Raw genomic sequence first — 15,937 nt, forward strand, 5'->3', positions numbered from 1 at the left:
ATTATTCCACCCTGTTCAATGCCAGGAACTCTCAGCCTTTGCCTCTTCCACTCCCAGAAGCCCCTTGATCTCTTTTCTTCTGTTTTTTTCCCCCAACAGGTGATAATTGTGAGGTGGATAGTCGGGCAGGACGCTGTGTCCCTGGCGTATGTAGGAATGGAGGCACCTGCACCAATTCTGCCGATGGCGGCTTTCAATGTCACTGCCCACCTGGGGGCTTCGAAAAGCCTTACTGTGAAGTGTCTACACGTTCCTTCCCCCCAAAATCTTTCATCATGTTCCGAGGACTTCGCCAGAGGTTCCACCTAACCCTCTCCCTCTCGTAAGTTCTTTGAGCTGGAGCCCTGTCATGTCAGTTAACAGAACAGCCATCTTTCAGCTGCAGCTGGTGATAATCATTTTCCATTCTGCTCTCCAAAATGCATTTGCCTGACCTTTCTGGGTTTCTCCTTCATACTAGATTGGGCTGATATATGAGCTCTAGCTGAGTGTCTACTCTTCAAATGTGACTTTTTAAAATCTAGCTGGAAGAAAAAGAAGATTATTAGAATTAAAGTAAAGGACCCCTGACAGTTAAGTCCAGTCGTGAACAACTCTGGGGTTGTGGTGCTCATCTCGCTTTACTGGCCAAGAGAGCCGACAGCTTTTCCGGGTCATGTGGCCAGCATGACTAAGCGACTTCTGGCGAAACCAGAGCAGCGCACGGAAACACTGTTTACCTTCCCACCTATTTATCTACTTGCACTTTGACGTGCTTTTGAACTGCTAGGTTGGTAGGAGGAGCTGGGACCAAGCAACAGGAGCTCACCCTGTCGTGGGGATTCGAACCGCCGACCTTCCGATCAGCAAGCCCTAGGTTCAGCCCCACGTCCTGCATTATTAGAATTATTATTAGAATTGCCAACCCCTTTTTTCTCCTTGCAGAATGGCTCTTATCTTATCTTAATCTTAATCTATCTTACCCACCCTTCACCATAAGGTCCCAGGGTGGGTTGCAGAAATTAAAAAACACAATACAGTAGAAATTCAACAAGAGCAGCTTTACCAGATATGGGATGCAATGTTAGCTCTCACTTGTTGAATGTTGGCCTGCCATTTAAGGCAGAAAAAGAAAGACACCAACCCTCCTTTTTCTTGATGGTTGAATCTTAATCTTAATCATTCTGCAGTTGCAACATTCTCTTCAGCCAATTGTACCCGATGAAGTATTGCCCCAGGGAATGTCATAATTCATCTCAGGCCCAGGCTAGCTAATTAAGAACTTTCAGAAATGCTTATTCTTTCTCTGCTTTATCACTGTATTGCTTTGTTTAGATTTGCTACCTTAGAGCGCAGTGGCCTCCTAATCTACAACGGACGTCTAAATGAGAAGCATGACTTCTTGGCTGTAGAGATTGTGGATGGGCAGGTCCAGCTGAAGTACTCCACAGGTAGGTGATGTAGATGGGTCTGCAGTACTACTTGTCTACTTTCTTACAACAGGGGTGCCTCCCTTGTAGAGCTCAGCAGGGAGGAGGAAGAGGGCGAAACCAGAATGAGCTGGCTCTGCCTGACATTGGGTCTGGCGCCACCTACTGTTGGCCTCCCTGTCTTCTGCCCTACCAGCTCCAAGGGGCACCAGGCTCCATTCTCTTAGCAACAGAGGAGTGATGGCCGATGTCTGGTTTTTTGGGACCCCTGGTACTGCAAAACATGTTCAGTGTAGAACAGGATGGGATGGAAGGAGATTTATTGGAGAGAAAGCAGAATCAGCAATGCAAGACTGCAGAAAGGAGGTGCAAGTGAAACTGTTGTGGGGATCCACTAGAACTCAAGTGGGTTCCAGAGCTCAAAAGGACTAACACATGATGGTTTGGGGGTGAGGACTGAACACAAACAGTGTACCTGGCCCAGAAAATCATATTAGCAGCCCTGCAGAGGAGCATAGGGCTTCAGGATAGCATTCAGGTTTGAACTCCTGGTTTGTGCCTTGTGTCTTCAGGGTCTGTACCTGAATGTGTGATTCTTTGTGAATCTGTGTGGTGAGACATTGAAGGCAGGGGTAGAATGGGAGAAGCTGGTGGGCTGGGTTTCTGTGTTGCACTGTGTTTGCAATCAATGGTGGTGCATTTGTAACCACTGGGACTGAAGAGGAATGCTGGATGATGCTTTGCACAGGGCAAAAGGGCTGAGTGCAAAAGCTACCCCAAGGATGTTCACTTGGCACCTTCACAACATACCTTTAGGTGTTAGGCAAAGACATTCTCAGGCCTTTAGCTAATCCATGGCCTTTTAAACTGAGGGCATGTATAGTTTTTGTTCATTATTATGGTATGTCTTGTTGTAAACTGCCCTTTGAACTTCGGATGAAGGGCAGTATAGAAATTTAATAAATTATTATTATAATTAAAGAGTGTTAATGGGAAACCACAAGGGTACTATTTATATGTAGGTATAGGGTGTGAGCAGGCATGAAGCTGGAAAAAAGCATCAAATGGTGTAGATTGCAAGGGAACATATTTGTATGCACAGCAATGTTTGTGTTCGCGTGCCTGTATAATATGTATTTGTACATTGTCGTATCATGTTGGGTCTGAAGGTCACAAACAGTCAAATTAGATTGTGTCTCAGAGGACTAGTTAAGCATGCTTTTTGTGCTGGGATGAATGATGGAGCTGCATCAGTGGGAAGCCATGTTCTGTTTTAAGCTGTGGTTTAAAAGGCATCCTGTTATATGACACAACAAGACCATCCACCCAAAACCATGTCCGTTATACATCAGGTTCCATCTGAAGATATATAGCCTTTCATGGGCTGCTCAGCTTAAAAGGCAATGTTCAGATGTCAAGTGCCTTAAATATAGTTACTGAAAGGGCTGTTATTTCCGGGACTCTTAATGCATCTGAGTCGATGGCCGAGGTGCGATGGCTGACCACAGCCACAAATAGGAACCCAAGAGCATCAGCCTGTTTGCTTGCTTAGTTGCAGGGGGGGGGGGGGGGGTCAGATCAACACTGTGATACTGGACTCCTCAGCTTTGCTTAGGAGTGCATGCATGTTTATGTGTATGGTGGATTTATATTATTTACGTTCCGCCTTTCAATCCTAATATCCCATAACCAATTAAATTTTTAAAAATCAACCAATTTAATAAATGTTCAAAAATACAAAGAATGAAGGAGGGAACCACACATTTTTTAGGGGGTTGATTTTCTCTGTTGTCTTTTTAAAAAGTCATACTAAAAGCTGCCAATCACCTCCTGTTCCTCAAATTTAATCCTCTTCAAAAAGACACTACCAAGTTGTTACATATCCTAGACAGGATTTGGCTGTAACAGGTTCTTTTTTCACAAGCTGTTCAACATGGGGAGCTGATGTTTGGAAGGGCCAGGCAAAGATTAGCTCCAAGGCAGCTGCCTTTCCTATGTTCCCTTGCCAATATACTTGGAACCATTCGACTGAATCACTTTGAAGGGTGCATGCCTTCTTCCTAACATTGTAGTGCCTTATTCATTTCTTAGAAAGTGTATCTAGAAATACTAAATTAATGCTACTGCATGTTTCAAAGCAACTTCTCTCCCTCTCTATCTTTGTGCATATGCACAGCACATGTGTTATCATGCTGTCTCCCACAAGTTGTGCTTTTACATACATGCCTACATGTGATGAACTGTCAGTGATTATATGGGCCAAAGTGAGACTCTCTTATCTTGATATGTTTGGAAGAGTGATACTGCTACCACACGTTAGCAGTGTTCCCTTAGGGTTTGTCAAAGGGCCAAATGTGCCCTTTTCCTTCAAAAGTAACAGCTGTAGGAGGCTCCTAAGCAGGATCAGGATTGCAGGATATGGCAGTGACAACTGGGGTGACAACTAGGGTCTGCAGCACAGTAGAGAAGAATTAGCATGCCACCCTGTGCCATGGTCCTGCTTCTGTTTGGTTCCCTATGACTGCCATTTTTAAAGAAGGAAAGGGGACAATTTTTTAAAAATCACACATTTTACATATTGTCTAGTTTGGCCCAAAGTCTTCCTGGCTGACATTTTATGATGTCTCCCCTTGCAGGAGAGTCTAGCACCATTGTTGCTCCCTATGTGCCCGGAGGTGTGAGTGATGGGCAATGGCATACAGTGCAGCTTCACTATTACAACAAGGTTGGTGCTTTCTGCCATTGTGATTATTTTGTTATCCTGGTTCTGTCTTCCTCTGCAGTTCTTTTCCATGTGCCATGGATTTTAAGGGGAAATATGATACAGATTCATTCTATCAGATTCTTCTCTCTGGCCTGATTTTGTTTCTTGCACTTTTTTTTTTTTAACCTGGCTAACTGCTGCCCCACCCAGCAAACCAAATTCTTCGCATCAAATACGCTGGCTTTAAAAAAATGTGAATTGCATTAGCAGGGGTGTAGTGTTGATAATTAATGGGATCAGACCAGGAATGGAGAGGTAGTTGAACTCTTTCCTTATGGAGCGGGAAATTAGCCTAGTTGCAGTCTTGAGGGGAAAAAACCCTCTGTTCTGAAAATGGTCTTTGCTTTGCAGCAAATTTCCCCTCTAATGCTAACCCTTGCTTCAAAGGAAGGATTTTCTGCAGACATGCGTCGGGAGGGTTACATTAAATAAGAATCTGGTGTTCTTTGTCCCTTGCTAGTTTTCTATCTGCAGGGATTCTGCTCCCCACCCACCCACATCTTGCATTCTGACTTGTCTTTTTTTCTGAATGTTTCCTTGGGACATTAGTGACTTGAGAATAAGGCAATGTGGCTTTTTTGTTTGGGTGATGCCTGCTTAGTCCGTGCTTTATCATTTCAGCCCAAGATCAGCTCCCTGGGCTCTGTGCAGGGACCTTCCAAAGAAAAAGTGGCCATTCTTATGGTGGACAAATGCGATGCATCTGTGGCACTGCAGTTCGGCAACGAGATTGGGAACTACTCCTGTGCCGCAGAGGGGGTGCAGTCCAGTTCCAAAAAGTGAGTGTTTCCCACTTGCAGCTAGACCAGAAATGTGCTGCCCACTCTTCAAAGAGCTAAGTAGAAACACCTTTCCTTACCCCCTGCCCCCAATGCAGTCAAAGCTCCCTCTCCAGTTCATGCTCAAGTGGAAGTTGGGAATGAGAAGCTTGGAACGTGGTCACGTGATTTATAATAAGCCACACCCTACTGCATTGTGAGCGGGAGTCTCACAGTTACCCACACAGACTGCTCTGTGCCATTGTCTCTCTCTGGGTTTTTGTCTGCCTCCCCATCCCACAGCTACAGAGGCAGCTGCAGTTTTTATTACTCAGCTCTGTATCCTGTATAGGAGGAATGGCTAATCTGTGACCCTCCATATGTAGTTGGACTCCAACTCCCTTCAACCCCGACCAGCCAGCATAACACCACACCAGCCAGTGTGGTGTAGTGATAAGAGTGTCGGACTAGGGCCTGGGAGAGCAGGGTTCAAATCCCTACTCTGCCATGAAGCTCACTGGGTGACCTCGGGCCAGCCATTGCCTCTCAGCCAAATCCACCCCACCTCTGTGGTGGGGATTAATTGAGGAGGGGGAGAACCATGTATGTCATCTTGAGCTCCTTGGAGGAAAGAGTGGGATAGAAATCAATAAACAATAAATAAATAGTCAATGGTCAGGGATGCTGGAAGTTGTAGTCCAGGAACATCGGGAGGGCACAACTTTGGCTACCCTGACACACACACATACACACATGCTGTCTAATGCCAAAATAGACTTTACAAAACTAAGTTGCACAAACCACAGAAATACAAATATCCATAATTAAAATGCACAATAAAGCAGTACCTTTAGAACAGTGTAGCAATTGCAAGCAGGAGCCTCGGGCAATCCTCTGGACACCCTACTTGTCAGGTCCACTGCACTTGCCTGTGTGTAATGGCTCGGACTGGCTAGAAAGCATTGCATATGCACAAAGTAGTCCAGAGCTTCGATTCAAGGGAAATATCAGCTTTTTGTATTGCGAATTTTGTTTTGCTTGTGGCTGTTTCTTTGTAACTAAGTCATGCATCAGAAGTCACCTCCAGAAAGGGGGCCGAGAGAGGAAAGTGGGGAGTTGAGGTTAGCAGGGCAAAAATGGAATGGGGGTTAAGGAAAGGGTGGGAAGAGGGAAAGTGGAGATTGCAAACACACTGAAAGGCAGAGAAAGTTAGAAGCAAAGAGGAATGAATGGCAAGGAAAGAAGATAGTCCTTATACTGGACTAGGGACACACACACACACTACATGCAAGCCTCTACTCAAAAGAAGAGCTGGATATAATGAAAAAGTAGATGCAAGGGAATGGGACATGAGAAAAGTTTGAACATGACTTCTGAAATAACAAGAGGCCTCTTAATATTGGAGTGTCTGTTTTGGAAAGAACACTGTCAAAGACTTTATACAAGTCAAGCTTCATTTTCAGGATTTTCCTTAGTTGGGATTAATGGATTGTGTTACCAACTGATGTTTGTTTGTGAGTGTCAGAATCAGTCATGGGTCTCAAATAATCGTGCAACAGCCTTAATTGCAGTGCCGCTTGGATGCTAACACTTGCTTTTCAGTGAACCGAATAAAATGGTGGGAGTGTAAAGTTTTTTTTATCAATGATGTTCATTAAGAAAACCCCAAATTTCCCACTACTCACGTCTTTCTCATGGTGTTCTTCAGAATGTCTAAGACCATTGAACACAAATTGGTCTATGCTTTAACAACCTTGTAACATACAAAATCAGGGGTCGTTGATTCAGTGAAAGTCTAGAGGTCTTCCTGTCATTTCAGTTCGTGTATATAAAGTGGGGATAAAAATTACAATTGTGGGTGGTAACTATTCTGTAGTAAAGACAACTGTGATAGCTTCATTTTATTTATATATTTATTTTCCACCGCTTGATACCAAACTAGGCTTCTGAGTAGTTTATATAGCATGTTTTGAATGTTTCAAGCACTAATTATATATCATCTCAGTAATGCTTACGGCAACCTTGCAAGGTAGGTTGATATTACATACCGTTTGTCAAAGTTATAATGGCAAGACCCTAGAGGACTCTATATGCTAAATATCTAACAGCATCAATGAGAGTGTGGGCTGGTGGGATGAATTTCATTTTTTCTTCCTTCCTTGTGGTGATACGTGGAAGATCTGGTGTCCCACCACAGTCCTGGCTGCCAATGGCTTGTCCTAAATCCTGCATGCTTGGCTCAAGGAGGGTGGGACTACCGGAACAGTATGGCTGCATTTAATGTCAAAACGCCTGTGCACGGGGCTTCTGCATTTCCCTGGTCTGTAGATTAAGCAAAACGCTTGTCCCCTTTCCCATTATACTCCCATTTCTAGCTTAAAGGTAACCTTTCGGAAAGCTGACCCGCAGCAAATACCACTTACGGGCCTTTTCTTCCTCCAGATCGCTGGACCTCACTGGGCCTTTGCTCCTTGGAGGGGTCCCCAATCTGCCTGAGAACTTTCCAGTGGAGCACAGGGAGTTTGTGGGGTGCATGAGAGATCTGTACATTGACAGTAAACGCATTGACCTGGCTTCCTACATTGCAAACAATGGGACCGCAACAGGTAATGTCAGCTGCTTAACCATGGATGGCTCTCCCAAGCCATGGCTCATTCCTCTCCCATATCATCCTTGCCTTCCATTGCAGTGTTGCAAAGAGCTTGGCTATAGTTGGCTTGATGGTTCAGGGAACCAGGCCATTGTTTTAATTATACCATAGGCTGCACCAGTACCAGCTGGCCCTCTCTTTTGCAGCTCTGGCAAGACTCCTGGAAGAAGAGAGGTTCAGCCCTGTATGTTTATTGGCCCTTTGTTTTATCTAACGAACGTGCATGACCATTTGGCTGACGCTATGATTATAATACTAATAGGGGCACCTCTGCTTTCTCATTGCCCGGGCAGGATGTAGGCCAGACCCAAACCACTGACCTAATGGGAAAGGCTCTGTATCCTTAGGTCACCATCCCAAATCAGTCTTTCCACTGTGGATTTCTTGGGGACTTCATACTTGTTGTGCCTAACCAGAAAGGCATTTCCAGAGGGAAAGGTGAGACTTGGAGAGGACCATTCTTGGTGTCTGCTGCAGCTTCCAGACATTGTGAAGAAAGGCAGTGCTTGAAGGGCTGAATGAGGAAATTGATAGCATCGGGAGATGTTCCTGCCTATTGTTAATGTTCAACTTTGAGGGCCTGTTATCATAGTTTAGGAAAGTTGGGAGTTGAAGCCAAAGAAGAAGCTATTCCAAGTAACATCCTTTGTCCTCACTTGTGCTGTCCATCTGCAATGTCCCCAGGTTGCCATGCCAAGCACTCCTTCTGTGATTCCAACCCCTGCAAGAACAGTGGCACCTGCACTGTGGGCTGGTCTTCCTTCTCCTGCGAATGCCCAGTAGGCTTTGGAGGCAAGGAGTGCAGGCATGGTGAGTGTAACTTTGTGAAAGGCATGTGGAAGGGGTGGCCGGGACTGTCATGGGAGTGCAAGCCAAGAGGTATGGTCAAAACGAAACGCAACACTTTGGCCTTGGAAAGGTTCTGTTGGAAGGGGATGTGGTTTCCCAAGGAAAGTCAGGCAAAACTGATAGTACGTTTAGTATTCAGTGTCAAAACATACTGCCTTATAGTGCACATATGTATATCTAAATTGTGACTTTCCCATTTAAACTGCATGTGAGTGCTGGTCAGGAAAGAATCAGGCATCAGTTTTGAGGATGTTGAAGAGAAAAGCACAATTTCACAGAGGAACATAGGCTTGACTGAGCCAGGCCATTGGCCCATCATGCTCAGTATTATCTCACTGACTGGCAGCAACCGTTCAGGATTTCAGACCAAGGTCTCCCCCAGCCCAACTTGGAGATGCATGGGATTGAACCTACATGCAAAGCACATGCTCTAACACTTAGCTGGGGGGAAAATCCAGCCCTCGAATGTTTTTTCAGTCTGTAGAATCATCGAAATTTGCAGTTCTCAAGTGTTTGGCCCAGACCTGCTAGACCTGTCATCTGGTCATGTTGCTTGCCTTCCTTCTGCACAGTGTGTCCACTCCTCTGCATTTTAAGTGAGATTAAACCTCCAGCTCCTCTCCCCAGCCGAATCCAGGGGCATTTCCTTGGCACAAAATGGCACAAAAGTCATTGAAGTGAAGGAAGCAAGGGGGGCTTTGGGGCATCTCCCGTCACAAGCTTCATCACCATAGCTGTCAACGTTTCCCTTTTGGTGAGGGAATTTCCCTTACTCCAAATAGGATTCCTCGCAGGAAAAGGGAAAAGTTGACAGCCATGTTCATCACACTGCTCTGATCTCCAGCATCTGTTCTGATGCTCCTCTTTTCTTTTCCAGCCATGCATCACCCTCACCATTTCCGTGGCAACAGCATCCTTTTCTGGGACTTCAAGAATGAAGTGAAGATCTCCACCCCCTGGTATATGGGCCTGGCATTCCGGACACGCAAACTGAACGGAGTGCTGCTTCAGGCCCATGCTGGCCAGTACACCACCATACTCTGCCAGGTACCGTTCCCAGTACCCACAAGCCTATCATCTGCTTCCACTCTGTGCTGTGAGCATTGTGACAGGTATTCGTTCCACTCAAAGCTGTAAAACCAAAGCTCATGTAGCTCAGGGGCTGACTGTGACCTTCCAGCCTCCAGGCTTCTCTGGCCTTTGGAAATCTCCCTTGGACCCATCTCTTACCAGCCTCGCTCTGAGCTGTCTTGCTCCCTGGGTAGAACTTGCTCCATTCTAACATTGCCCTTTCTTTAGCTGGACTCCGGCCTGCTCTCCTTCATGGTGAACAGGGGCTCTGGACGCACCACCAAGCTCCTCCTGGATCAGATGCACTTGAATGATGGGACGTGGCACGACCTCCAGCTACAGCTACAGGACGTCCGGAGTGGTCGAGAGACACGTTACATCATCACCCTCAACCTGGACTTTGGCTTTTATCAGGTGAGCCCTGAAGTTGGGGGCACATTATCCCCAAATGATCCACATTTTGTGAGTCTTCTTCCACCCTTTTGAGTGTTCTTAACAGAACCTTGTTGCCTGCTTCCCTCTCTCTCTCTCCCTCTCTCTCTCTATATGACCAATACTAATGGTCTCTTCCAGCCTTGTAACTGAGAGCTTCTTTTTCGAACACATAGAGAACATGTAAAGTATGAAATTGCTATTGGTTGGGTTTCTTTTCTCAGGACACTGTAGTTGTTGGAAATGAGCTACATGGCCTGAAAGTGAAGCATCTCCATGTTGGGGGAATCCTGGAGTCTGGTAAAGTGCATCACGGTTTGGAGGGTTGCATCCAGGTAAGTCCCGGCAATTTTCCAAATGTCAAACCTTCTCCGTTTTGATTCTGTGACAGGCAGTATTCACAAATGGGAGATTTAAGAAAACAAAGAAACACAAAGGTCACATCCATACCGTACATTAAAGCATCACTCTACCACTTTTAACAGTCACAGAGAATCTTGGGGACCTTCATTGGTTAAGAGTGCTGGAAATTGAATATTTGTGAGTTCAGCATCCTTAACAAACTACAGCTCCCAGGGTTCTTTGGGGGAAGCCATGACTGTTAAAGTGGGGTAAGAGTGCTTTAAATCTATAGTACGGACGTGACGCAAGCCACAGATTTTTTCCCTTGCAGGGACTGCCACTCTTTGTGGGCAGAAGTGGTGGGGCGGCTTTCTATAGGACACCTGAATAGTTGGTAATAAGGGAAGAGAAAATATCAGGAAAGCTTGGCAAAGGCTACTGGGCAATTTTATAAAAGAGTCGCTTGAGAGGCTGGCCAAATGGTCCACTGGCTTTCCTAAAGAGATCCTGTATAATACCCCTTTCACTTGGCTTTCAGGGAGTACGCCTGGGTGACACAGCCACGGGGATGGCATTACCCAAGCCCAGCAGTGCTCTGAACGTGGAAGCAGGATGTACTGTGCCCAACCCTTGTGACTCCAACCCTTGCCCTGCCAACAGTCTGTGCCAGGACAAGTGGCAAAGCTACACTTGCGTCTGCCAGCCAGGTAGGAGATGCACAAGCAACACAGATCCTTCACTTGCCCATGATTTTCACAAGCTGCCCAGTCATTGTGTGTGTGTGTGTGTGTGTGTGTGTGTGGAGGCGGGGGGGGGGTGTCTTTCTCAATTCAGTGATCAAATAAGCCATTTTTTTCAGCCAAAAGTGTATTCAAGCAGATCATAGCCTTTGGCTTCTTCTGTTGCAGGATTTTCTTTTTGGATGGGTGGGTGAAAGAGAGAATTGATAAGGGCTTGGCACTGCGATCCACTCCACCTTAATAAACTCTCTGGGTTCAGTTAGAACATTACTTCTAACCTATCCTTCCAGGTTACTATGGTGCCAACTGCGTTGACGCCTGTCATCTGAACCCCTGCAAGAACAAGTCAGTGTGTCGGCGGAAGCCTGGGGCTCCCCATGGCTATGTCTGCGAATGTGGAGAGAATCACTTTGGGCAATATTGTGAGCACAGGTGAGATCCAGGACTGCTCCCATACTTCTCAACATCCCATGGGCCTAGGTAAAGCTCTTTTCCCTATTCATTTGGTTTCCTCCACTCCAGTCTTTAACAGATAGGCCACTGAGGAGAAAAACCAGAGAATTTCGTTCTTTGTGCATCCATTTGTTCCTCCCAGTAGAGTTGATTGGCAGCTTACTTTGGACATGGCTAATTAGCAGTGAGGTGATCTGAGCGTATCAGTGTGAGATGGGGCAGGCCACACAATTCGTGACCTACCAAGGCAGGTGGCCGGCAGCCCCTACCTGCATTTATGCAATTTGGGGAAGAGAGGAAAACCAAGAAGGTGATCAAGCTCCTGGAAGACTGATAAAGATGGCTGTTGTGCTGTGATGGATGTATAACATCAGGGATCCATCTGACTTTCCCCCCTGCAGGATGGATCAGCAGTGTCCCAAGGGCTGGTGGGGGAATCCAACATGTGGGCCCTGCAACTGCGATGCGGCCAAAGGATTTGACCCAGACTGTAATAAGACCAATGGGCAATGTCGCTGTAAGGTAAGAAAACAGCTTTCTTTCTCTCTGTGAAATGTTTTGGGGTTCTGCTCCCCTTACAATCTGAGGCAGCACTTGACTCACTTTGCCCACCACCCGCAATATAGCCTTTCAACCCTCTGCAATGTCATAATGCTTGCACCGAGCTATGGGAATGTAAACCTCACCTTGATATTCATTCTCATGCATTTCCAGTTTTTGTTCTCAGGTGTTCTTACCCAGTGTAGCATAGCGGTTAGAGTGTTAGACTCGGACCTGAGATGACCAGGGTTCAAATCCCTGCACAGCCATGAAGCTCCCTGGGTGATCTTAGCCTGGTCAATCTCACTCAGTCTAGCCTACCTTGCAGGATTGTTGGGAGGATAAATGGCTGGTGGGAGGAATCAGAAGAACTATGTATACCAGCCTTGAGCCTCTTGGAGGAAAGGTGGGAAATAAATCAATAGAAATTGTGTGATTGCTGGGACAGTAGAGTATGAGACTCTTCATCTCAGGGTCATGGGTTTGAGCCACACATTGGACAAAAGTTTCCTGCATTGCAGGAGGTTGGAATAGATGACCCTTGTGGTTCCTTCCATTTCTATGTTTCTATGCGCCACCTGGCAAGAGTCCTCCATTTCGTTCTCTCCATACCTGTCCCTGCCTGCCTTCTTGCCTGTTATCAGGACATCACTCCTTGACCCGAACCCAACGCTGCAGGCTTAGGAATAGTGCTTGAACCAGGATAGAGACTGTTTAAGGGAACTGAGAAGCTGCTGTTCACCCTGGCACCTACTAGGCATGGTGGATTGGGAGGGCCCTGCATCATCAGACGGCCAAAAGCACTTTGGGAGCACTGGAATGGAGGAAGCAGGGCTGATACAGTGCTGCCAATGCCACCCTCCTACTAACACTCACACCTACTTGTGCAGCCAAGTTTGGCTCTCACTCAAAAGCAGCTGCCTGGGGCAGGGCCCAGCAGCATAGCTGGATCAGCTTGGCAAAGGAAGCTTCTGAGCCCCTGGGACCCTGAACCAGTGTCCCCAAGCTGACTGGCTGCCGGTACCAGGCTTGGGAGTCAGGAACAGCTTATGTGTTTCTGCAACTTGGGTCTCCAGCTATTGTTGGACTACAACTCCCATCACCCCTGATCACTAGCTAGCAGGACTATTGGGATGATGGGAGTTGTAGTCCAACAACAGCCAGGTCCCAAGTTGGAGAAACACCGTATAGAATCTCCCTGTTCTGACTGACTGGCTGGACTGGGCTGGGTCAGCCTCTGCTTTCTGCTGCCCTAACAGTGCTCCTCTCTTTGTCCCACCAGGCCCTGCTCCCTTTCTCCTGCTTGTTTTGTTGGGCTCCCTTATGTCGGCCCTCCCTTCTTGCCCACAGTTTGCCCTTCGCTCCCTCTGCTGCCCCGCTCCTCCTCCTGCGACCCAGCTCTCTAACCGCCTCCCCTGCCCCTCTCCCTTCTCCCCACAGGAGTTCCACTACCGCCCCAAAGGGAGCGACACTTGCCTCCCCTGTGACTGCTACCCCATCGGCTCCTCCTCCCGTTCCTGCGACCAGGAAGTGGGCCAGTGCCACTGCAGGCCTGGCGTGATCGGCCGGCAGTGCAACAGCTGCGACAGCCCTTTTGCCGAGGTGACACCCAGCGGGTGCCAGGGTGAGTAGGCGTCCACGTTTCTAAACCATTCTGAGGGAGCCTCCCGTCTCCCCTGTCAAACTGGGGAGATTGCTCCACCTGTAGCTGCCCATTCCCCAGAGCTGGGCTTGCTCTGCCCGTTTTTGCTTCTGGCCCTTCAGGAAGTCCAAATAAATGGGGGGGGGGGGTGTCAGGTGAATGTAACAGCCAATTTGAGGGGAATAGTCATTTCCCCCAATTTTTGGCAGGGGGGATATGTCTCTCCTCTCATTCGCCGATGGCTTTGTCGTAAGTTGATGAGAGAGTAAACTCAGGGTGCTTTAGAGGGGTTCTTCATGAGAGCAGCTTCAGCACTGAAACTTCATGGAAGATGGCAGCTTAAGCTGAAAGACAAACAATTCACAGTACAGGCAACATGGGAAAAAATCTGAACTGGATCATTACATTTCTTGTTCCAGAACTAAATGCAAATCATCTCGTTCCCAATGAGCCAACCTTCCCACCTTTATTCATTCCTTATTTTAACATAATTAGTTAGCATGGCCATCTTTGAGACATTTATCAGTCATAGAGGCTTCCTGGTCACTGCTGCTGTAGTACTATATGAAAGCAGAACACAACTCTGCACAGATTCTGTATCACACAACTCGGGTCTATGCTGCAAAGTATTTGGAAGTTGCCCCTCTGGGCCCCTTCAGCAGTTCACAGCCTAATATTTCTTTAATGAGTTGTATCATCCCCCGCAGTAATTTTAGATTTTTCTCACAAGGCCACTGTATGCGCATAAAATCTGCTGCCTCTGTAGTTTTGTGGTCTAGGTTCCTTTTTTGTGCTTTATAAGCTATTAAATACCATTGAAAACTGAAATTTCATTTTAGACAATGTTTTATTTTATTCAATGTTACACTGATCAGTTTTGAGAGTTCTTCGAAGGCCTCCCTGTCTTCAGTCAAGGAATTGTGTGGAATAAAACCCCTACCTTAGATTCCCTGTGACTTATGTTTCTGTGTTTGGCTTCACAGTGCTCTACGATGCATGTCCTAAATCCTTGAAATCTGGGGTGTGGTGGCCTCAAACCAAGTTTGGCTTGACAGCTGTGGTGCCTTGTCCCAAAGGTTCACTGGGTAAGTGTTTCCACTTGCAGGGCAATGACTTTATGGACAGATTGGATCTGTCCTGTTTGGTTTCAGCAGACCCAAGTCACTGCTAGTCCCCCTTCTAAGTCATATCTTTTCTGTCTTCTTTTTTCCAACACTGTCCTAGCTGATTTCTGGGAGCCATTGTCATCAATAAGATTTTGACGAAATTGGGCCTTCTGAAGTAGGCTCAAAGATGTTTGTTGTCCTGGCAATAGACTATTTCTGACAGTAAATAGAAATGTGTTGGTGATGCTGCCAGGGTTCAGGATTTTTCAGTTGGAAGGGACATTTGGAGATCCTCCAGCCCACCCCTGGCTCAGTGCAGAAATCTCCATAGCATCCCCGTCAAGCTGATTTGTAAATATATTGATGTTGCTTTTAACAGGTGGTGGTTGTTTTGCATTATCTTAGCCTTCTTATTGCTGTGCTTTCCTTTGTACTTTTGTTGCTGTTCTAGTGTTTTTTACTGCCTTTGAATTCTTGATCACCACTGGGTGGAAAGGTGAGAGATGTAGAGTGGAATTCAAAGAGGTGCTAAGGAGATCACTAGTCAGTGCAAGCATTTCTGCTTGCCCTACAGAACAATCTCTCCTCTCCCCCCCCCCCCCGTGTGGTGCTTTGAGGGGGCCAAATTGGGGCTGCATGGGTGGCACAGGGGAGAAGAGAGGGAGGAAGCCCCATTGCACTAGCACAACTATTTATCTGATCAACAAATAAATACTTCCAGCAAATGAGAGCCAATCATCTCCTGGGGCAACCTGTCCACTAGGAAGCTCTTACCACTAGGAGGTTTCTCCTCAAGTTTAATCCGAAATGTGCTACCCTTCTATTCTCACCTATTAGTTCTAGCACCGCCTTGTACTATTGTCGTCCTTAGTGGGGGAGTGGGTTGCAGGGCATTGGGCAGTCCCATCCATTCCTACATATAGATACTCGGATCAAGGCACAGCATTTGACAGAATGATTTGGGGAAGTGTCTTTTAGGCTCAAGGAGATGGGTTGCCTTGGAATGTTTACAGATGGCGGGGGAGTCGCACCGTTGTTTTGTTTAAGCCATTGCTTGCTTGAATCCAAATATACTCTTTGGATAAGTTTTGTGGTACATATAAGTTTTGTGGTAAATACACTTTTTGGATAAGTTTCGAGGATCGATACACATACAGGAGTGGGAACCTTCTGCACGGTTG

General features: G+C 46.6%; 1 protein-coding gene across 1 annotated transcript in view; it reads left to right on the plus strand.

Moving 5' to 3' along the window:
* Positions 1-15,937, plus strand: part of CELSR3 (cadherin EGF LAG seven-pass G-type receptor 3) — a 91,606-nt gene that overhangs the window by 46,777 nt on the left and 28,892 nt on the right. Inside the window, exons 3-16 of the mRNA XM_083727099.1 lie at positions 100-322; positions 1,315-1,430; positions 4,046-4,134; positions 4,795-4,952; positions 7,374-7,537; positions 8,266-8,391; positions 9,308-9,477; positions 9,730-9,915; positions 10,158-10,268; positions 10,814-10,982; positions 11,306-11,447; positions 11,870-11,990; positions 13,449-13,632; positions 14,634-14,735. Of these exons, the coding sequence (XP_083583225.1) occupies positions 100-322; positions 1,315-1,430; positions 4,046-4,134; positions 4,795-4,952; positions 7,374-7,537; positions 8,266-8,391; positions 9,308-9,477; positions 9,730-9,915; positions 10,158-10,268; positions 10,814-10,982; positions 11,306-11,447; positions 11,870-11,990; positions 13,449-13,632; positions 14,634-14,735 (2,061 nt within the window). The remainder of the gene's footprint in view (positions 1-99; positions 323-1,314; positions 1,431-4,045; positions 4,135-4,794; positions 4,953-7,373; positions 7,538-8,265; positions 8,392-9,307; positions 9,478-9,729; positions 9,916-10,157; positions 10,269-10,813; positions 10,983-11,305; positions 11,448-11,869; positions 11,991-13,448; positions 13,633-14,633; positions 14,736-15,937) is intronic.

Source organism: Podarcis gaigeae (assembly GCF_964106915.1).
Source record: "Podarcis gaigeae genome assembly, chromosome: 2".
NCBI lineage: Eukaryota > Metazoa > Chordata > Lepidosauria > Squamata > Lacertidae > Podarcis > Podarcis gaigeae.